The sequence below is a fragment of the Sus scrofa genome, chromosome 7 (genome assembly GCF_000003025.6).
Source record: "Sus scrofa isolate TJ Tabasco breed Duroc chromosome 7, Sscrofa11.1, whole genome shotgun sequence".
Taxonomy (NCBI): Eukaryota; Metazoa; Chordata; class Mammalia; order Artiodactyla; family Suidae; genus Sus; species Sus scrofa.
The window spans coordinates 103,405,534-103,425,186 of NC_010449.5; the positions used below are offsets into that span (position 1 = coordinate 103,405,534).

At 36.7% G+C, this 19,653-nt stretch overlaps 1 protein-coding gene across 14 annotated transcripts in view; it reads right to left on the minus strand.

The window, feature by feature from the left end:
* Positions 1-19,653, minus strand: part of CEP128 (centrosomal protein 128) — a 414,346-nt gene that overhangs the window by 59,556 nt on the left and 335,137 nt on the right. For 7 of the 14 annotated variants that reach the window (XM_021099567.1, XM_021099574.1, XM_021099568.1 and 4 more), the window contains one exon: positions 17,205-17,254. In XM_021099567.1, coding sequence (XP_020955226.1) covers positions 17,205-17,254 — 50 coding nt within the window. The other 7 variants (XM_021099565.1, XM_021099569.1, XM_021099563.1 and 4 more) reach the window with 2 other exon arrangements.

Genomic DNA, 19,653 nt, shown 5'->3' on the forward strand with positions numbered 1-19,653 from the left:
TTATTCTTTTTTTCCTAGGGCCGCACCTGCAGCATATAGAGGTTCCCAGGCTAGGGGTCTAATCAGAGAGGTAGCCGCTGGCCTACACTGCAGCCACAACAACGCCAAATCTGAGCCACGTCTGCGACCTATACCACAGCTTATGGCAACTCCGGATCCTTAACCCACTAAGCAAGGCCAGGGATCGAACCCACAACCTCATGGTTCCTAATCAGATTCCTTAACCACTGAGCCACGACGGGAACCCCCTCCATTATTCTTTTAGTGCTACTAAGGGGAAAGTCTAAGCAAAACCTAAAATGTCAACAATTACCTTAACATTTCCTCTCAAAGATTTTTACCCCAGTCACTACACAGTCATCGAGTTACAATGAAGAGTACTAGCTGTTCTTATCAGTGTGAATATTACATACCACTTCTAAGTGAAAATAATGTTTCTAGAAATCATATTTTAATTTGTTCTGGGCTTGGCAGATCAAGTAGGGACAGTGATATTTTTGGGGAGGCCAATAGCACATGCATTAAAAAAAGATGTATATTAACATTTTGATGAGGTTAGCAACCTCCCTTGAGCTATCTACATTCCTTTGCTACTTGGTCATAATGGAGTGTACATTAGAATTCATGAATAAACCAAAACAGATTCATTAGCAATACTGGAGATGGACAAATTTTGTAGGCTAAGTTAGGAAATGCATGCTAAATGGATAGCTGGTATCTTGAACCCCTGATCATTAATAGTTTGACTCAACTGGGCCAATCAACTTGCCATACAGATTCATCCATCCCATCAAAGAGATGATAACAGAGCCCCATAAATCTAGCGACTTAGAGTTCTTATGCCTGTGGTAAGCACAGCTGTACAGCCTAGTGACTTGATCACAACAGTGCAGTGTTTTCCAAGAATGAATTAAATATATTCATTAGCATACAAAAAAGCACAATTCTGGCATTAAAAAAGAACTGCTTCCAAGTCAAGGAAATATTATGGGTATAGACCAATTCTGGAAACTTCTCTGGGACTGAAGGGCCATGATGGACATAAAACTTTCAAAAAGAAAACCCACAATGAGGACTCCTCCTCACTGTTCTAAAAGCACAAAGCTTGTCTTCTGGAAGAAAAATCCATTCTGCTTCACCCAGATTGACCACCGCTGGGCATTTTTCCTTTCAATGTTAACTTGGTTTAATCAATACTCACACTTGACCGGCTGCTTCCTATATGAAGGATACAAAGTGGAATGCAAGTGTGTCCCTTTTTTCCTCTATGCATTTCCACGTAATCATTCCATTTAACAAATTGTCAATCTTTTTTTTTTTAATAAATAAAAGAGTTAGAAATTTCAAATGTATTCGTTTCCAAATTCATGATATTAAAATTGAAGAAAAAGGGAAAAAAAAGGCTTTTTTTTAACGACCACAAAAAAGGATCAGTATTTCATAGAATCATTCTAAAATATTAAACCAAATAGATAAAAGTTGTAAGCAACCTTCATGTTTCAATGCCCAAAAAAAGCTTTTAAATATAGCATAAATTCACTGTGAATTTTCAAATGGGTCAATGATACATACATAAAATTGCATGTTATCTATTAAAAGTGAGACAAAGATACTTTATTTTTTTAAAAAAATTACAATGAATGATATTAAGGCAACAAATGTTAACTCATTTCACTAGCTGCTTACGTGCCTTTTTTAAAAAGGGTTCAAAATAACAAAACAGAAATGCTGAAAAGAAAACCACAGCAAGCCATCAGGATTTTATTTAAAAAGCTGTCAATAAGAAAACTCAACATTTGACTCATCAAGTAAAGGAGTTTAAAGGGATGTATTATTTTCTAGCCTAGAGACAGTATCCAGTAATGCTCTTTGTTATCTTTTCTTCACTTGGGGAACTGAAAATAAGAAGCAGAAACTATCAAAAAATTTAAGAACAGAGTGAAAGTGTGTGCTCCAAATTTCTGAACTGATCTCTCATCCACTACCATTGCCAGAGAAAGACCCAAGGCAGCCAGTTGTGCATTTGAAGCTTTCTTCTGCTGTGTTCTCAGGTTGGCCAGGTTGGTGGTTTGGTTTGCAGTACTGTTTGTTATGAGGCCATTTCTGACTACTGTACTTCCATTACAATGCTATGCAGGAAAGGCTGAAGTTGCATTTACACTGAAGTGGGATGTGTACATGGGTTTGTGAGGTGGGAATACAAGTCAGGTGAAGGAGGAAGATGAAGAGAAAATATGGAAATGGGGCTCTGGTGATTATTACAACAGATTTCACACTGGAAAATGCAACCTGAAAGTCTAGGTAAGGATTGTGCTACAAGTCCCTGTAAACATTTCCAGTCAACAGTATGAAACTAATACAAAAAAAAAAAAATCTCAGATTTACCTTTTATATTTCAGATCACAAAGTGAGGCAATGAAATTTCTTCTCCCTGACCCCTGTTCAAATGAAGAATCTCTGCAGGTTTCTTTTTTAACGTAAAATGTAATATGGTACTTAGGTGTAGGCCTATAGGATAAGACTACAAACCAAATGAAGGGTGAAAGACAATTATCTTTCTGCTGCTACTGGCCAGTTCCACAGTGAAACTGCTGGTAACAGGAACAAGAGTTCAGTGAATGACATCTAGACTGGAGAACAACTAAAACTTATTTGCAGATAATATAAAGGCCATGGTTATAGTTAACGGGCAATGCAAATGACAACCAATTAATTTCAAAGATTGATTGTCCCCCAAAAGAGATGCAGAAACAGGGGTTGAGTAGTAGGGGGGAAAGGCCAAAAACCCAGAAACCAACACACCATATTTTTTTTGAAGGATTTACATTTTAAGAAATAAAGTACACGTCTCCAGTTTTGAGGTTAGTCATATATCAGCTGAATATGCTCTGAACTTTTATGCAAATCATTGTGTAGTGGTGATTATGGCAAAATTATGAGTAGGTCTGTGTCATGCACAACTTGTGGAAAACAATAGGGTGTACTTTTATTTTTCAGGGTATGTATCTGACTGCCACCACACACAGCTGATCTAACAAGGCTCACTGAGGCTAACATCTCTTTTGTTTCCCTCAAGGGCACACATCTGCTGGGTATCCAGGTAAAGAATGTTCGCAAGGAAACCCACATAACCACAGAACCCTTCATCCCAAGCTGCTTCCTCTTGAGTATTTGAATTGCAGCACTTGATTTCTGACTATCACACTTGTCACACAGTTGAGCCATTAAATGGCACAAAGCAAAGTCATTATATGGCACCTTGGGCATTAAACTGCTTACCTTTGAGCAATTCCAATAATCCACATCCTAATTTACATGCAGAACCATTTGCTCAATTCTTTTTGGGAAATAAAGCATAAGCAACATTATATTAGAGACTCTCTTACCTTCATTCCCATATTCCTTCCGTGGGCTACTGTGTACAGTTCTCTCTCACCATTTCTATACTACAGAGAGAGGCTGGTGATAAGAATGAATAATCAACACATAAAGAGATTGTTTTAAAATAATGTATTTGGCTGACACAACTCAGGCTTGTCTTGCTGTCTAATTCAGTTCAACTAAGCTTAGAACTATTACTAATTTCCACTTTGTAATATACAAGCACAGGTAGGAAGGGAAAGGTGGGTAAAGGACTTAAAATTAGCCTTGGATTATCTATACTCTAATAATCAATGGTGCACTATTCTTAGCAGCTATAAAAATTGGGGAAAAAAACCCCACCAACTTAGTTTTCAGGTGAACTTCTGGGAAGTATCACTGAAGTCTGACTTACCCTGTATGTCCTGAAATAAAGCAGATGTATTTTAACTATTAAGTTCCAAATATCCTAAATATTCTACCTATGAAATACTTAACTGCTTTTTCTTCAAATTGAGCTTCATTCTGATTTTTCACTGCAGTCTGACTAGCATCTTCCAAAGGTGGCATTTTAAACAGTAGTTTTGGCTGTTTAAAAGAGATGTGAGTAAAGGAAAAATAATTGGAAATCTCTATTGTCTTAAAATAATTTAAAGTACTATAAATAGCAACAGCTATAAAAATAACACTATAATAGTTTCAAATGATTTAAATGACTATAATAATTTCAAATGATTTTAAAAGTTTCTGCATCTAGAGGAAATGTATTACATAGGACTTATAAAATGTTCCCTCAAACAACTGCTTACCCAAATTAAAGTCACAGATTTTAGGGAAATCATTATTTGAAGTTTAAGATACTTTACTCCTAAAGATTATAAATAAAGAGTAGTGATTCATTTCAAAATATCCCCAAATGTCTTGCTTTCAAAATCATCCCTGGAGGTAACTGAAACTAAATTCCTAAGTCTATGAAATGAGCAAATAAATAAGATGTGAACTTGTTAAAGGTGCACCTGGCCAGTAATGAAAGCTACTTTTAATACTCACAACCTTACCTGGGGATAATGGACTACTAATGCAATGTGATTTTAGGAGTTCAGGAAGGTCCGATTACCCCAAATTATACTTTCCTTCCATTTACAAAATTATTTAAAATTCTACCAACTGAAATTTACTCTCTGAGGAAGACCTCAAAATTTACTCTTTGACTTCCCCCACTCCAGTTCATCTTTCAAAAGACACTCTTAAGACAGATAATCATTAAACTATAGTTCATCCCAAGGCAGGTTTCAAGAAAGTCGGATAGTAGGTCACTCCAACTTGCTGCCTGTTTTTAATAGGTCTACCAGCCAAGAATAGCTTTTATGTTTTTACTTGGTTGAAAGAAGAAAAAGCCAAAAACAAAGGAAGAACAATACTTTAAGGTGTGAAAATTACATGAAATTCAAATTTCAGTTTCCATAAAAAGCTATTACTAAAACATAGCCCATTGATTTCTTTACATATCGTCTCTGGCTGATTTCACTCTAACATCAGTGTTTAGTTGTTGTGTGACAACATATGGCCTGTAAAACTCAAAATATTTAGAGTCTAGTCCTATACAGGAAGTTTGGCAACGCCCCTTTTTTAAGGTGTTGGTATCCTACGAGAATTACTTAGGGCCTCACAGAGATCACCCTGCAGCGAACTCTGTAAGTTTCTGAAAGAAGAGGATAGGTAAAACAAACTGACTAGGGATAGGAAAATAAGAGCCTGAACACTTTTACCCAACTTTTAAACTTTAAAACAAAATTTAAAAGTTGTGTGTTTAAAAGGGGCGGGCGGGGGGCAGTTCCTATTGTGGCTCAGCTGTAATGAACCTGACTAGTAACCATGAGGATGCAGGTTTGATCCTTGGCTTCACTCAGTGGGTTAGGGATCTGACGTTGCTGTGTGCTGTGGTGTAGGTTGAAGATTCAGGCTGGGATCTGGTGTTACTATGGCTGTGGCATAGGCCGGCAGCTGTAGCTCCAATTCAACCCCTAGGCTGGGAACTTCCATGAGCCATGGGTGCAGCTCTAAAAAGACAAAAAAAAAAAAAAAAAAAAAAAAAAATGCTGTGTGTGCATAAATGCATACACCAAGAATACAAATCATTCATTCCTCAAGCCATAGAAGTTTCTTCCTTTTGTCCTTTATTCCTTTCATATCCGTCATTTTTTCTTTCCTTCCAATGTCTTTTCGTACTTCATTGTTTCCTTTTTCCCTCACACCCTTGCACTCATTTATTCATATAATTAATTCATCCATTCATCTGCATTAATTATTGAGGCAGACACTATGAGACACACTGGGTACATACATAGCTATCAACAAGGAAGATAAGATCTTTCTGCCTTCATGAAACTTACATTTCAAAGGAGCAGACAAGGACACACCAGAAACTGAGATGGGGGGTAAGAACAGAGGTTTGCTTTAGGCAGGTTGGTCAGGTTATGTGCTGGAAGAGGTGACCTTTGAAATAAAACTCTAAAGGATGAAAAAGAGCTGTCATTGAAAGAATTAAGGGAAAAGCATTACAGAGCGGTAGCAGCAAATGCAAAGGTCTTGGCACAGGAAAGAATTTGATTAAAGAACAAAAGGGACATCTGTATGTGTGTTGCAGCTGTTCATGAAAACATTCCTTTCATGAAAATTAACACTATTTTTTTTTTTTTTTGCTTTTTTTTGGGGGGGGACATGCCCTTGGCATATGGAAGTTCCCAGGCCAGGGGTCGAATTGGAGCTATAGCTGCAGGCCTACACCACAGCAAGAGCCACACAGGATCCAAGTTGCATCTGTGACCTACACCACAACTCACTGTAACACCGGATCCTTAACCCACCGAGCGAGGCGAGGGATCAAACTGGCATCCTCATGGATCCTAGTCAGGTTCATTAACTGCTGAGCCAGGAAGGGAACTACCCCAAATCCAACACTATTAATTAAAAGCTTATTATGTGAAAAAATTGTATTGGGTGCTTTTCATATATGTTCTCATTAAATGTTCACAAACCCCTCAATAGGTAAAAATTATTAATTTCCTTCATTTGAAGTTAGAGAAACAGACTTCAAAGATACATGTACTGAAATCTATACGGTGATTAAATGTCTGCACTTAAACTGTAATTCAGGTCCACCTGATTCAAAGGAGTCTATACAAAACAAGCTAAAAGTCACATTAAAAAAAAGTATGTATGTATGTATATATCTATTTATTTAGTCTACGAAATTGAGTAGTAGAAATACCATATGCTTACAGTGAAGTTTTATGAGCAAATAGCCAATAAATACAAATATTACTCTCAGGGCTGTGTGTGCGTGCGTGCGTGCGTGCGTGTGTGTGTGTGTTTGTGGTGGAGGTAAGAGGATATACCAGAAAACTGTTCTGGAGCCTTTTCTCAAAATTACACATGCCAGAATAGCATTCCAAAACCTTATTCTTAACAGATGTCACATCACAGTGTAACAAAATGCATACTATATCACAATAAAATTTAATGTTCAAATAAAACCCATTACTTGTATACACTTCTATATTTATTTTATATATATCATAAAAAGGATTATATTTTTGCCATATGCCTTTCTTAAGTACATTGCAACTCCTTCTAGCTTCTGGGTCCGACATTAGGCCAGCTGAACACACAGTCAAAACCACTAGGGAAACAGCAGAAGAAAGGATAAAGGAAAGGAAAGATCTACACTTAATTAGCGGTGATGTTGTGCAGTTAAATGGCACTTCTATTGTGCTGGCCTCCCAGTTCTTTAACATCTGAGCTGCAGGAATTTAGATTCATCACTGAACTCATAAATGGCCTCTTCCCTCCACCCCTTTTCCACTGGTGACAAATTTATTAGTTCTAACAGTGAAATGAGAACACAAGACTTCAGTAGTAAAGCCATGGAGTCCCTTGTAGGTAGTATTTTTCTATTTCATTTTATGGGCATCTATAGAAATACTGTTAACAGACATTAAATGTTATTTATTAGCATGCTAATAAGCCTTCACACTTTTAAAAGTAAACATTAAACTTCTAACCAATTAAACTTAGTAAGTGTAATGCAGATACTCTGGAAAAGGAATGCATTTCAGAATTAATTTTTTTAAAACCAAAATAATCACTGATTATGATAAAAGGACAAAGACATAAGAGGAGATGTTTATTAGTCATTGTTTTTCAGCTCATTTTAGTTTTATCACTTTTCTGCACAACTGAAAATTTATGCAAACATTTTCAATGTTGCCTTTAATTTTTGCCAGAATATTCTGAACCTGGTTTAAAACTGAAATTGAAGAAGCCTGAGGAGGGCTTTAATAACAACTTTCTTCAGTCTGTTTATTTAAAACCTGATGAATAAGCAAAAAGAAAAGGTGCAGAATTGAAAAAGAAAAATGATCCCTTCTCCTTCCTAGAAGTGTTAGAGATTACCGGATTGTTCATAATCTTGCATCAGGAATTAAAATCTTCCTCACATGCCAACAGCCAAATACACATACAATACTATCTAGTCACCATATATGCATAAGCTTAGAGCCAAAAGCTTTTCAAGTAGTTTTAAAGTTATAGAAAGGCAGGAAGAAGTTACACTAATATAAAGACCCCAGAGGCACTTTCTCAAAATTTTTTCTAGCTTCTCAACAGTCATTTTCTTTAGGAAGTAGGGGGTCAGTTAGTATTCTGTTTGCTAAGGAACCATCCTCACAGGAAAAAACAGACAAACAAAAAATGGGCAAGAAATTTGAAGGAAAAAAATGCCAGGAACCTAAACAAACAAAGTGTAGAAATTCTGTTCTCCATCAGCTTGTGAAGCATTTAAGTACAGTAGCACAGAAGACAGCAAATTCTAATACAAGTACTAGCCCTGCCACTTACTGGCTGAGCAAGCTATGTGCCTTAGCTTTTTTATCTGTAAAAAATGAGACTAAAAGTATCCATCTTACAGAATTGTTGTAAGGAATAAATGACACACATTTTAGCACAGTGTACTATACAAAAGAAATACTTGGTAGCTAATTAATACCATTCATTAACAAGTCAAGAGGGTGATTTTTTTTTCTTACACTTTAATGTACAGACTGTCACCCTTTGAGGTCGATTTAGCACAATCTTGACAGGAATTAACAAGTGCTAAATAAGCATTTTTTTTTTAACAGACTTAAAAATAACATTAGTGAGTTTTCAAGATCCCAATTGGGGAAATCCTGTTTCTTTATATTCTGGAAAATCAGCCAGAGATGGGAATGGGACATAGCCCTTGAAGTGAGAACTATGGTTTCTTTTAGTGGTCTCCTACTAATACTTAGAATCTCAGAGAATTGTTTTATGAGTCAGTGGAAACTGTTTCAACCGGAAATATATTACTGCTGAACAACTGTTTCCAAATCTGTTGTACATCACAGTCATTACTTAGAATATCGCTTTTCACAACCGTCACTGTTATCAGGAGACAGAAAACAAAAGAGAGAACAGGATGTTATGGCCTGACTGTTTGTGTCCCCCCAGAATTCACAAGTCGGGGCCTCTGAGAAGTCATGAGGGTGGAGTCTTCAGAAAAGGAATTATGCCCTTCTAAAAGAGACCCTAGAACACCCTCTGCTTGCTATGAACAGGGAAGCAGGCCAGTTACTGAATCTGAATCGGCCAATGTTGAACACAGGTGGTTAATCTTCCTTGATCTTAGACTTCCCAACCTTCAGAACTGTGAGAAACAAATGTTTCCAGTTCAAGCCACTCAGTCTATGGTGTTTTTGTTATAGCAGCTTAAATGGACTAAGACACATCATTATCTATCACGACATGAGAGGAACAAGCAGATACATGTTATGGAGTATGGTCTTAAAACAATCACTAAAACTGCAGCCCAAATAAAATTGCCCCAAATTGTAAGAAGACAGTTGACTCTGGAAACATGGTAAAAACTCCCAGACAAGCTCAACTCTACAAAATATCATAATATGCTTACATGGTTTTCATTTTTCACAAGAAAATGTAAGCTACTCTTTATGTCAGGCCCAGTGCCCAAGGAGCCCAGAGCTTGGACTCTGATAAAGGCACCAGGGGATATTTTCTGAAAGTGCTTCTTTTTATAGTGTCAAGTGGTGTATGGAAACAGATAAAATAAATTCCCCCCTTGTGGGAGCAATTTACAAAATCTGTAACACATACTTGGTTCATTTTCACTACCAAGTTTTTTAGTAAACTTTCTATCACAGAGTAAAATTTGAGCTTTTGAGTTCAAAGACTACATTTTGTCTTTGCATTTTAAAATGTTTCCAAATGATGTCTGTTTTTTAGAAGCTTTTTAAGAAGCTTGATTCAAGGAGACTGCTGAATCTTGAGGACTTACGCTCTGTGTCCCTCTGGATAAACAAAACCAGCCACGGTTTTATATTTTTTATTCTCAAAAGAAAATGATCTACTCAATCAACTTCCATACACTCAGATACAAGAATACTTCATTCTCAGGGTATTCTATTTTCCAGTTTTATTCTGTCATAAATTTGGAATTAAAATTAAGTTGCAAATTTCAGGTAAAATAGGGTGATAAAATTTAATGATCACTAAAATTTCAAGTTGAATCTATTTTACTGGGCTTGGTTTTCTGCTCTCCTGAGGCCTCTTGACATAGTAAATTGAAGTGTGCAAATCTAATTGGCTGAGACCCTGCTTGACCCTAATACAGACTGCTAACGTTTTATCTCTGTTGAGACCCTCATACTAAATTTAAGGCTTGGTAAGTCTCTTCACATTTTGAGAATATAGAGATTTTACTGAGCCATTAGGTCACCTAGGCTTGAAAGGGGCAAGGTGTTGTCCAACCCTCCATCCCCCATGTTTTGTTTTCATTCATAGCTTAGGACAGTTTTTTAATTATACATCAGAAAAAGAAACAGAGATACACGGTAATGTGCCTACATTTTGAGGAATGCATCTTGGGAAGAAAAAGTACATATGCATTGCATTTTGGTTTCTGGAATTACAGAAGTTCCATTCTAGCTCTCATGAGTCATCTGGGGGATGAGCAGGATACTGATTTACCTTCCAGTTTCATAAAGTTTTAAATGGTCAGTCCCAATTTATCAATTTATTGAAAGAGAGACTTGTAAAACTGTACTTTAGTATCTCCCAAGCAAATGAGAACCTCTGGGGAAATATAAGAATTGCTTTCGCCCACCCTTCAACTCTTCTGGAGATCCAGCGTTAGAATGCAGCGTTCCACTTCACTTTCACTTCCCATCCCTGCTTTCTACCCACAAAACCTCCAAACCCCTCCGAAGTTTGAAAATTCAGGTTGGGGCATTCTATAATCAGGCAGAAATGACTGACAGCAAAACCACAGGAATTATCCAGTTGGTCTGTCACTAGCCCAGTTTATCAAATGGTTGTTTACTAGGAGGGCTGGCCACTTACTGGGACTACAGAGAGGTTAATATTCTGGACTGTCAGCCTCTGCCAGGGCAATTTGTTTGCCCATGTCAGCTTTCTGTCTTCGGTGGTTTTCCTTGCCCAGTTTATCGCCAGCAATGTGACTGCCAACTTTATACCGGAATTCTTTTCCATATTATAATACACCTATATTAATACTTATTAGACTTGTTCCAAAAGGACTAAAAATCCGAGCTCTATTTTTCCTTCAAAACACCACACTGCCATAGGCTACTCTGGAAGTAGCTGAAACGAAGTAATGACTGAGGAAAAGATTATCTTCTCCTTCTGGCTCATTTAAAATGCTTTTGCCTAAGCACTATTTAAATGATGAAAACAAAATCAAACACCTACCCTTCCACTCCCAAAGTGTTTCTAAAAAATAAGTCAAATCCTTCAAATGGAAGATCCCAGACTATTTCTAACAATTATCTAGGAGAGAAATTAAACATAATTATGGTCCTCTCAAAAACAAGTCAATAATGTACTTTATATCCTTCAATGACATAGGTTCTGAAATGTCTCAGAAAAAAAAAATGCTACTTAAAAAAAAAAAAACACAAACCCAATTTTAAAAAATTAAATGAAGGGCTCAGCTCATTTTAAATGAAAGTACTGATACTGAAGAAAGTGTCCAGAAATACCTGTGACATTTATAGATCCTACAAAAAAAAAAAAAAAAAAGAACCCTTTTTCCTCTTAAAATAATAAGACTGATATTCATATGTAGCCCAAAGAGTCAATTTCTTTATGGCTGCATTGTGACTTTTTTCACTTTTTTGTTAGTAGCTATACAAAGATGTAATACTTCCTTTGGCAAAATCCTAGTTGCCCAGTGGAAGAGAGAGGAGGATGGGAAAAGAGGAGGCGAGAAAGAGGGAGAAGGAGGGGGAAGGAGTGGCCCACTTGAGGGCAGGCCTCCCTGAGGGCAGGGATGTTTACTCTTTTAATGCCCAGCATGTAGCAAGCACTATATCTGGCACATAGTAGGTATAAATAAATAGTCTGTGTGTGGAATTCACATTTATGAAGGACCTGTCAGGCATTGAGGTTTATATATTTCTTTTTTTTCTTTCTTTTTTTTTTTTTTTTTTGTCTTTTTGCCATTTCTTGGGCCACTCCCGCAGTATATGGAGTTTCCCAGGCGAGGGGTCGAATTGAAGCTGTAGCTGCCAGCCTATGCCAGAGCCACAGCAACGTGGGATCCAAGCCGTGTCTTCGACCTACACCACAGCTCACAGCAATGCTGGATAGTTAACCCACTGAGCAAGGGCAGGGATCGAACCCGCAACCTCATGGTTCCTAGTCGGATTCGTTAACCACTGAGCCACGATGGAAACTCCCTATATACTTCTTATCATAGTTAATTCTCTCAACAGTACTATGAAGTTGGCATTATTAATGTTCCCAATTTATAAACATCAATACTTCCTCAGAATGATCTAAAGATGACCTAGTAAAAGAGAAAAATGAATAGCAAAAATCATGTTCATAATCATCTATTTTTTAAATCTCATTTAAAATAAAATGAAAAGTCAGTTGATGGTAAGTGAGCGTAAGAGGAGAGGCATATGCATTTTCCAGATACTCTGTTAACTGACCATCACAGGTAGCACTTGGAAGCAATTCATAATTGAGCATGATACTCTAGGAGTGCCTTGCATTCATATGTTCACAAAGTGACATGGGAAAAGCAAGAAGCAGAGGAAAGGTGAACCAGTAGGTTGGTAATTTTAAAAATAAAGAAAAAAACAATAGCAGCACCTACTACTAACAGCTATCACAAGTAAAGTGTCAATCACTTAATACTTTTCAACTAAATTGAAGAAAAATGGATTACCTTTTGTGTCTATTTAAAATGATCTGCAGTGGATTAAATGTACCTCAAACCCATATGCAAATAGGACTGTGATACTGCGCCACACATTTATAGTCAAAGACAATACTTTGTTTTTAAGAGCAGCACACAATGTAACTGCAAATGAAAGTCAGAAGAAAAAAAAAGAAAAGAAAAATAAAGAGCCAATGTTAAGCTCCAAGGAAGAATTTTGGTAATTACCAGCTGCATTGTAAAAATCACTGTCGGATATGTTTATCTCCATTGTTTGTGATTCCTCTGAAGACTGAAAACACTCTCCTCTCTGCTGTCGCCCCAACTTGCCATTTTATCCTTTTCTGTCCCTGCTAATTCCTACCACTCTGGCCAAATTACTCTTATTGACCTTTTGTTTCAATACTACATTCAAGGAGCAGTATTACGGAAGGAGGGAGAGTGAAAGTGTGTGTGTACAGGAATTATAGAATCTGGAAGTTGTATCTGAATTTTTTAAACAAAACTGAACACTAGGACAGGTGTGGTGGTTGTTTATTAATGAGTAGATCTTAGAGAGAACCAGGAACAGGTGCTGTATAAATAAGACATCAGTAGGGTGGTATTCATTTGTTTATTCAGTCAACAGAAATTTAGTGAGCATCTAATATGGTGAGGCATTATTCTACCTAGTAGATAATTGCAAAAGTGAATGACTTGCTTCATAGGTATGATAGAAATTACAAAGTTTTAAAGTCTAAACCCCTTAGCTAAGTGGATTCAAGGATTAAACACCTATTTTCAGTTTTACTGATTATTTTCCCTTAGACATATTATATAAGCTTCATGACACTATGCTCTGTAGAATTTACTTTCTTTAGGTCTTAGACTCCTTTGCAAGATTTTCACCCTTAGCCTGCTATTTAAGCTTTATTCCCTAAGGTTAAGTTTTCATTTCTTTATTCTACGTACTTCCTTGAGACTTCTCATTGGTTCTATGACTTTCAATATCATCTATATGATATGGATACCAGATTTGATGACACCAAATTCTACATATCCAGTTCAATCTATAAATCTTTCTCTGCCACTTGGATATTTCAAGGCATCCAAAGTCACAATACCATAAAATTGAACTAATCAACTTCCCCTTATCTCACTGACTAGCATAACCATCCATGAAGTTGCCCAGTCAAGAAACCTAACAGTCATGCTTAACTTCTTCCTTTATACTTCCTAATAAGCACTCTCAAAGCTCCCTAAGTTATTATAACCCCAAATTTATTAGGAAACCACCCAATCCTCTTCACACTCTCTACTATTACTCAATCCAGGTCACCATCATCTCTCGCCAACATTTGCTTAATCACTTTCCCTGGTTTCAATCTTGTCTGCACCCAATGATTTTAGACTCTGTAGCAGATACTTTTTAAAAATGAAAATTTGATATTTTTCTCTTGTTTCACACCCTTTACCAGTTTCCCTTATACTGAAGATAACATCTTAACCCCTTTATAAGAATCTTGAGAACTCTGTTTACCTTACAAACTCTTGCCTTGCCTCTCCTTTCTCAGATACTACATTCCATTACTGAAATTCTTTCAGTTTCTTCAACATGAAATTGATGCTCCCTTTCACCTCAAGCCGTCACATTGCCTAAAACTATTTTTTTTTAACATTTACTCTAAACTCTTGTTTATCATTTAAATATTGGCTTCCTCTGGGAAGCCTGTTTAGATTGCCACTCTAGCCCTGCTCATCCTCTCCACCTTCAACCCCCTTTACTTGCACCCGACCCACCCTTATCTTTACCAAAGACAGGTACAGTTATATGTTCCTACAATAATGTATATATCCCCTCTAATATTTTTAAAATATTTTATTACCAATGACTATTTAAAGTTCTTTTGCATTAATTCTGATATAAAGGGTAACAAACTACCCAGTATAAGCAGCTTGTCCAGTACAGTGCCTTGCACAGACCTGGTGCTCAATAAATATTTGTTCGGTAAGCAAATGGAGCATCTTTTACTTACAGGAAACTGCTAAGTGTTTAGAGATAAATAAACACGACCATCCATAAGGAGGATAACATTAAATGCAGAATGGCTGTTACACATAATTATATGATGATAATGAGTAAATAAAATTGACTTCAATTTGGATACATGGGGATTTGCTAACATTGCTAAATTGGAATATTTAGCTCTCCCTTCTGGGATAATCTAATCCACACTAAACACTTCTGGAAGACAGGTTTATGATTTTATATTACAGATGAGAAAATAGGCACAGCAAAGTTAATTGAGTTACTCAAGGTTACCCAGAGCCAGGGCTTAAAAGTCAAAGTTGTCAATCTTCAATTCTTAATGCTAGCATTAAAAAAAAAAAAAAAAAAAGATTTTGTCTTTTATTCCCCCAAAGTCCTATTTTGTGATTGTAAGACTTCAACCCACATACTTTATTAGTTTTCTCAAATATTTCACCTGTAATATTTGTGTTTGAATATGGAAACTTAGGAATGTAGGCACTTTTCAATGGGTTTTCTTATAGTATTTAAAATTAAAGGCTCTCTAAGGAAGACAAATACCACATGATATCACTTATGTGTGGAATATAAAATATGGCACAAATGAACCTATCTACAGAACAGAAACAGACTCACATACATGGAGAACAGACTTGTGGTTGCCAACGGGAGGGAGAAGGGAGTGGAATGGACTGGGAGTTTGAAATCAGTAGATACAAACTATTACATTTAGAATTGATAAGCAATGAGGTCTTACTATTTGGCACAGGGAACTATACCCAGCCTTTGGGATTTACCATAATGGAAGATAATATAAGAAAGGGAATGTATATATACATATGTATGTATGACTGGGTCACTTTGTTGTACAGAAGAAATTGGCACAACATTCCAATCAACTATACTTTAATAAAAAATTTTTAAAAAGAAAGGCTTTCCATGATATGTCTATACAATTTACACTCTGAGAGATATTAAGTTCCTCCTTTGTTCTTAATAAAGTATAAGCACTAGGCACTAATTACCATGACAAAGTGCCAACAATGAACTCTTCTGCTGTTGGACATCATACTGGATACTCTATTCATATAAATGTCCATAGTTAGTTGACTGGTGCATTCTATTGTACTCAGTGGACATTTTGGTAGAAAATGCTGCCAGTACTTAATAAATATTTGAGAAGCAACATAGGCTATTAAATTTAACAGGATTCCTGGCTCCAACACTCATATTGGAAGAAATAAACTCAAAAAGATTTATGATGCCATTTCAAAAGGTCAGATAGGTACTAAGTATTCAATAAATATGTTTATATGTGTTATTCTGGGTCCAATGGTAAACATAATGCATCAAAAACCTTTATTACCTTCTCAACATATACAATTAGTGTGCATACCTTTGCTTTTTATAACAAGTATTGCTGATATAAAGAGATAGGACAGGGCAAGTACACACTGGAGATTTTTTCCTAGCCCCACAATGAACTAACCAGGGCTTTCTTTTTATACCTAACCACAGCACAAGATATTAAAAGAATTTAATCTGCACAAACTGGGACAAACAAATGCTCTTCTTAGGTATGTAGATCTATATTCTTCTTAATCATTTTCAGATCAGTTATACAATTTTCTCTTAACAGATATACCATCAAGTAGAAGAATCCCCAATTACAGAAGTTTTCCCTTGCTCTTTGGGCTTTGCTCAGCCCATCCTTTGTTTGCCAGAAGCAAACATCTTTACCACTAAGGCACTCAAGCCAGCTCATTAAACCCCTCTCTAGTCACACCTTGCAGCTCCGGGCCCAGGAAGAACTCTAAATGTCCAAAGTATTTACTGTTCTTAATCCTCAACGTGACGTTAAGTGAATTGGTTCTGTCATGTGAGTATAACTGATTATGTTTCCCCTAATAAAGTCAGACACTCAAGTTACCCATTTGTAAGTTAGTCCAATGTTAAAGGAAGAGAGAACTTCTGTCAGAGGCCGAGTTAACATCAATTGATCACACCACAGGAATGTCAATTAAAATTCTGGTGCAATCTTTCAAACATAATTTTCTAGTCCAAGAAATGTGTATACATCTACAGTGAATTAAGAGCCATACAAGGTAAGTGTGAAGCTCAGTATATGTGCTAATATTTTTGGTTGGTCACTAGCGGATGATGTTTGCGGAGTCAGAATATTTGACTTTCACATGAAAATGTAGATTCCATAAATTCATTCTCATTCATCAGCCCGGTTTTTGAGGAAAGGACTTTGCAAAGATGTTGCTTTAACTTGCTAATGCTACAGTTCCTATTAAGCTATACCAAGGAATAAAGTTTCCTTTCATGAGTGGCACAGAGACTAAGATGGCTTCCTGCTCTCAGAGACTATGACAGTCCTCCAACACTTCCAAAAGGAAGAAAACTCCAACTTGGATTTTAAAGACCTGATTTTTTTTTTTTTTTAAACTCCATTGCCATAGTGGTGAATGTGACTCTAATAAAGGCTAACAAATTAAAAACAAATGTTTAAACTGGAAGATAACTGCTCTATTGGAGAATTTATTTTACCTGCAGAGACTCCATTTCTTCATCTTTTCTGTGAGTCTCCTCCAGCAGATCTACAATGAGAAAGTAAAATATCCATCAAAATACAATGTGAAAATGTGTTAACCTCTTATTATCAAACTCAATTCAGTCAGTAGCTTGTATAAACTGTTGCCTGGAAAGAGAATTTTACGTTTAAGCATGAGAAACAACATAATAGAAATGCCCTCTGATTCCAACTGATGAAATGTGGCAAAGATCCGGACTCAGCCAAATCTAAGCTAGCTGAGAAGCCCTGGGAGGTCCTAGGTCCAGTGGAGATAACAGAAAATTACACCAACTCAATTACATATCCAAAGTAATACCAATGTTTTAAGAATTTGGTCAAAGTCATTCCAATGTTTTAGGAATTTTGAGCTTATATAAACTCAAAAGCAACACAAACTTTTCTTTTAAAAAAAGATTTTTTTCTTTTGAAAGAAAAAAATAGAAACAAACCATTTGTCCTTAAAATAAGCTCCCAAGCCAAGTTCCACCTCCAGAGTCAATTTTTATAACCAAATTAAAACACCCTGAAATAATGGGCGTTATTAATGGAAGCAGAATGCTCCCTTAACTGTATAGTCATATTAACTATCATTTCACACTGCGAGGGTGGAAAGCATTGAAGCTACACCTGACCAGCAGTCTGGCACCACCTCAGAGAAATCAGTGGCTGGAAGAGAAGGTAGTCAACTGAAGTCTGTCTAAATGAATGTGTATAGATAGCCATGGTGTCTCAGTGCCCTATATTAATTTATGAACTTGCTATAAAGGAAGATGTATTTGTCAAGAAGAATTTTCTGCCTGCAGCTATACTACCCTGTGCTATGATCTTATTAGATCTCACAAATGTAAAGAGAACTGGGCTGACTTAGAACTTGGATGAAAACTGGCAAGAAATACCTACAGCAGCCCACATTAATATTAGTGTTTGCCTTAGTCTGTGATTGATATAGCTTACCAAGAGGCTGTACTGCATGAAAGGAAAATACAATGTACAAAAATTCAATATGTATTCCAGAAAGACAAATGCAAATGTTTCTAGCAAGTGCTACTAGATGGAACATAGTGGGTAAACCAAGTCATGCTGTAATATGTCATAACTGGGCAGGCAATACCCAGAAACTTCAGGAGACCTGGTAGATGATATAATTGATGGTATTGGTCCTTTGAGACTGCAGAGCTAGGAGAAATACAGAGAAGTGGCAAGTAATTCTCTCAAGACAAAACATACTGGGTTTAAGGATGAGTTAGCTTTTGCTCTGTACCTATAGATGGCTGACGTTGGTTCCCAAAACACCCACGCTCAGAGTTATGTCAAGAAAATTATAGGAGAATGCTATTGAATTAAGATGTATTTTTAAGGAGATTTTGTTGGCACATTAGGATTTTTAGCTATACACTACAGACACCAACTTGGGGTGTGGTGATTAAGCACCTTCAATCGTTCCTCTTCCTGCATCCTTACTCATCTGCCTTGTCACATTATAGCTACTTTCATTAAGAAGTCAAATACATCTTGCATCTAGGCCTACTTACGGACTTGATTTAGTATACAGAAAATAGCAGGAGCAACTCTGTGTCAATTTGCATTGAGGGTTCATTCTATTTTCACTTTTCCACTTGGAACTCTGCTACTACCTTAGGAGCAAGCCCAGGCCAGCCTGCCAGATGACAAGAAACACATGGCTCAGGGCTCTTTCCAGCCCTGAAATCCTGCAGGTTGCCCCAACAGATAGCCAGCAAATATCCAGAAGCAGAGTTGCCCACCTGACCTAAAGATGAACACAAATACCTCAGATGGGAACCCAACTGAGACCAGAAAAACTGTCCAGCAGAGCCCAGTACCAATTCCAAATCAAAAAATCATGACCTAAAAGTAAGTGGAATTGGGTATGGTTTGGTACCCAGCACTTGCTAACTGATAGCAATCAGTTGCTAACTGAACAGCAAGCATTTGTAATTTATTAGAGGGTAATTGATATAACAGACCTAATTATAATAGATAACAGAAAAAAGAGTCCAGAATGGAGAGAGTAACTGGTCTGGGTGGAGAGGGGTATAGGTAACATGAACTACTGGGCATTTTATCCCGAGTGTATTTGTATTACTCTACTTAAGATGAAATTCCATAAAGAGAAGAGCTAATGAGACTAGCTTAGATCTCTTGCTTACTGCTTGGCCAAGGTAAAGTATGAAACAATTTCACCAACAATCGCAAAAGGATTGAATGAAGAAGAGAAATGAATGTTTCCAAATATCTGAGTACTATTAACAAAAGGAGGAGGTATGGATGTCAAACAGACAAAACAGCTGCCTACTCTAACTGGTTTCAGTAATTGTGGCTTCAGCCTGAATCTCTTCAATATTTGTGAGACGTAAGCTGTTTAAATATCTTGGCTATTTAAATAATGTTACAATAAACATGGAA